Raw genomic sequence first — 4,053 nt, 5'->3', positions numbered from 1 at the left:
TGTAAAGTTGTTTCCTATGCTATAAAGGGTCTACCCACATATACGAGCTGTCCACATATACAGACTGTCCTCGGCTTTCTACTATGGGACTCACAGGGGTATCTGATAGTTGTGTAGGTGTACATCTTTCCCCACCAGACCATAAACGACTTGAGAGCAAAGACCACAGCTCACACTGAGTAATCAGTAACCCCATCTCACCATTATTTACCGAAAGCCTACTGTGCCAGACACCGTGCTAGATGTTCACTTAGATCACCCTGTTTACTCCTCACCACAAGTTGTCTGAGCCTCAAGTTTTCCTTATCTGCAAATTTTCTACTTTACAGGACTCTGAGAATTAAAAAGACAACGTATGTAAAAATATCAGTACTGCACCTAGCACATAATAAAGGCGCAGTAAATATCAGTTATCATCATCTCCATTTTATAGCTAAGGAAACTGAGGGTTAAAAAGGTTAAGTGGCTAGGGTTGGTAAATGTCACAGTCAGGCTTAAATTGCAGATACTTGGCCTCCGGAGCCGACCTGCTTTCAAGCACCCAACCCAGTGCCTAGCACATAACAGGCTGAGCTCAATGAATGTCAGATCCCGAGTAGGATCTAGAATCAATGACAGTTGCATGAGAAGAGGAGCTTAGGTGGTGTGGCTCCTTAACCTCTCCATACTGGGAGTAACTGTACCCACTTCACAGGGCTGTTCTGAGCACTAAATGCGAGGATATACTGAAAGGTCTTGGCACAGCGACTGGCAAAGAATAAAGGCTCTGTAGGTGGCACCTACCCTTGTCCTCGTTTTACAGATGCGAAAACAGAGGCATAAAGCTGAAGAAACTTGCCCAATACCGCTCAGCTAGTAAGTGACTGAGCCAGGACTCGATCTGGAAAGTCTTACTCCACAGTCTGCTGGCTCTTACTCCAAACGCCCAGCAAGGCGCCTGGCACGGCAGTACCCTCCACAAGGTGCTGAACGCTGCCGAGATAATAATAGTCACAAGTGTCAGGAGGAGCCGCAGGGGAAAACGGACTGGATGAACTGGGAGTCTGGGCACTGGAGCCCTAGTCGGTGGAACCTCAAACGAGTACCTTAAACCTAACTGGGACTCAGTTTCCTTCTCCGAGAAATGGGGATAACACTGTCTCCAACCTCAGAAGCGCAATGAGACGTCCGGGCCTGGAAAGCACTGCCCAACGAAGAAGCTAGAGGGACCTCAGCAGTGGGTGGGGGAGAGGACAACCGGGGAGGGCCTCAGAAGGTGAGGAGAGGGTGTTTACCTTTGCGGAGCTCGCGGTGCCACACCGAGACGATAGGTCCCGCGTGCTTGCGGTGGTGGATGAGCCACAGGGACAGGGTCTGCACGCTCTGCTGAGAGTTGCTCAGCTCCGAGAGCTTCTTCTCCAGTGCCGACTCCGAAAAGGAGGACATGGTGGCGGCGGCGAGGCCCGGCAGGGAGCGGCCTGGGCCGCCCAGTGCGGCGGGAAGAGCGACAGCACGAGGCCGGGGCCTCACCTGACGGCCTGGGAGACTCTTTAGTGACTGACAGACCGCCAGGCAGACAACGCAGGGGGAGGGGATGGGTCTCCGCAGTAACAGCCGCCCGCGCCGCTGCCACAAGATGGCCACCGACCTCTCACCCCGTTGCGAGAGCAGGGTCAAAGGGCAAGGGCCGGAGTATCTGGACACCGGGAGCCGTAAGAGGTATAGAAAAATGCCCCCGCAGTGATGGCGGCCTCTCTAGACGTCGCTCAAGGCACGTCGAAAGCGACAGACCCAGAAAGGAACGCAATTCGGGGACCTACGGAAGGCGCTTAGACCGCCCGCGCCCGCACGCCTGCGCAGTGAGTCTCACCGGAACCCTTTCTCTGGCTCCCGCAGAACCTTTCTGGCGCGGTACGGCGCGGTAGTTAGAGCGTCACTTCCGGCGGGGCGGAGGAGGCGGGAGAGAGAGGGAAAGGCTGGAAGACGAGGTAAGGGAAGAGTGGCGGGAGCAGGAGGGAGTCCGACAACTGGAAGCCCTTAGAGGGGGATCTCGAGCCACAGGCAGAGAGCTTATGACCTGGGTATGGGAGGGGGCCTTCTCCCTCACCTGGCAGGTCCCGACCCACACTCTTCCTCTATACACGCCCTGCTCCCTGGTTGCCCTCCCCCAAAAGCTTCTTTTTGGTTCTGCCAAGCCTCCCACGTGCACTTTTCACGCCTCCACGCCTTGGCTCTTGTTGTTCTTTCTCCAAAGGTGACGCCCCCCCTTCTCACCTGGCGGGCACTCATTAGGTCCAGGACTACCCTTTAATGTCCAGTTCTGACGTTTTGTCTGTGACAGCACTGCCATAAAATAATTTTCTGCTCTTGGCTCTTAATAGGTTGCTTTACTCAGAAAAGTACATGCTGCCCTCTGGGAGTTCATTTGACTGTCTCATTTGAGTAATGTTAACTTTTTTGAGGGGTGGAGGCAGAGAAGTCAGTGGGAACGTTGACCTTTAAGAAACACTATTTGAGACTCTGAACCCCTTTCCTATTTTTAAAAAGTTTTAAATTCCAGTTATCAAATCAACAGAGAAATTTGTACTTCTGCTATGGGTGTGGTGGTAGGAATTTAGGTTATCGTAGACATGGAATTTTAAAATTTCCTGATCATCGTGGAACAGTTGTAGGCGTACTGCAGTTAAGAGATAGGCTAGTTAATGCCTGTTTTTGCTTTTACCGCACTGTATTGTAGTTCTTTGCTTAGATGCTTCTACTCCTCCAGACTAGGACCATAATCATAGCCAACATACTGAACAGTTGCTATGAGCTGGACACTGTGTTTTCACATAGTAACTCATTTAATCCTCAGACAAAGCTATGAGATAGGTATTACGTTATTCCCATTTGACAAATGAAGAAAAGGTTAGAGGGAAGGGACTGCATCTCATCTATCTTTTTTGCCCGAGCACCTGATTCATAGCTGATTGGGTGAATTAATATAAAAAGAGTGAATAGCCTAAAATCACACAGTTGGTATCTTATTATAATTATAAACTAGGATCTTTGAGTCCAAATCTAAACCATCTTTGTATAGTAAGTAACAGTGACATGTACTGAGCTCATCACATACATTCTTTAATGATTACAACAGTGCTAAGAAGTGGGGGTTATTATCACTATTTGATAAATGAGAAAACATAAAACATCGGTTACTTGGACATAGGAAATGACAGAACCAGGAGTCAGATCAAGGTTATCTGATGTCTGATCCCAAATTCTTCACTCCCGAGCTAGTGTTTCATTCATTCAGCAAATAGTTTTGAGCGTCTATGTCTGAAGCACTATTCTAGGCAAACAGAATCTTCGGAAGCTTACCTTTTACAGATGAAGATAGGTAAACATGCAATTATAAAATGAGTCAGAAAGTGATAAGTGCCTTAAATAAAAGTAAAGGAGGGTAAAGGAGATGAAGAATGTATGTGTGGGCAGAGAAGGCCTCACTGATACAGTGGCATTTGATCAGAGCCCTGAAAGAAATGAAAGAACAAGCCATGTGCTATGTGTTGGAATGTTGTTCCAGGCAGAAGAAAAACCAAGGACAAAGTCCTGAGGTTAGACTATTTGGAGCATTTTTGAGGAACAGCAAGGAGAACAGTAAGGCTGGAGTGACATGAATCCAAAGGCTAGAAATGAACTCAGAAAAGTAGCCAGAGACCACATCATGGGAAGTCTTGTAGGCAATGGTAAGGACTTTGGATATTACTCTGAGTGAAGCGAGAGCCTATTGGATGGTTTTGAGCAAAGAAGGAGCATTGTGTCAAGTAGAAGATAGTAAGGGTACAAGGATAGAAACAGAAAGACCAGTTTGGCAGCTGTTGTAATAACCCAGGTGAAAGGCTAACTCAGACCAGGGTGGAGGTGGTAAGAAATGGTCAGATACTGGGGATATTTTAGAAGAAGAGGTAACAAGATTTGCTGACAGATTAGATATAAACTGTAAAAGAAAGAATTTGTACGGTCCTCAGGGTTTTAGCTTAAGCAACTGTAAGAATGGATTTTCCATTTACAGAATTGAGGAAAGAGCTGGTT

General features: G+C 48.0%; 2 protein-coding genes across 4 annotated transcripts in view; one reads left to right on the top strand and one right to left on the bottom strand.

Annotated features, from left to right (window-relative positions):
- The window catches only part of RPRD1B (regulation of nuclear pre-mRNA domain containing 1B), a 54,504-nt gene extending 52,713 nt beyond the window's left edge, over positions 1-1,791 (bottom strand). For all 3 annotated transcript variants that reach the window (XM_011366596.2, XM_023534456.1, XM_023534455.1), the window contains exon 1: positions 1,275-1,791. In XM_011366596.2, coding sequence (XP_011364898.1) covers positions 1,275-1,425 — 151 coding nt within the window. In that variant the 5' untranslated portion in view covers positions 1,426-1,791. The remainder of the gene's footprint in view (positions 1-1,274) is intronic.
- Positions 1,792-1,845: 54 nt separating this feature from the next.
- Positions 1,846-4,053, top strand: part of TTI1 (TELO2 interacting protein 1) — a 33,000-nt gene continuing 30,792 nt past the window's right edge. Inside the window, exon 1 of the mRNA XM_023534451.1 lies at positions 1,846-1,967. The gene's annotated coding sequence lies outside the window, so the exon portion shown is untranslated. The remainder of the gene's footprint in view (positions 1,968-4,053) is intronic.

The sequence above is a fragment of the Pteropus vampyrus genome, unplaced genomic scaffold (assembly GCF_000151845.1).
Source record: "Pteropus vampyrus isolate Shadow unplaced genomic scaffold, Pvam_2.0 Scaffold125, whole genome shotgun sequence".
Taxonomy (NCBI): Eukaryota; Metazoa; Chordata; class Mammalia; order Chiroptera; family Pteropodidae; genus Pteropus; species Pteropus vampyrus.
This window is presented reverse-complemented; position numbering and strand designations above follow the sequence as displayed.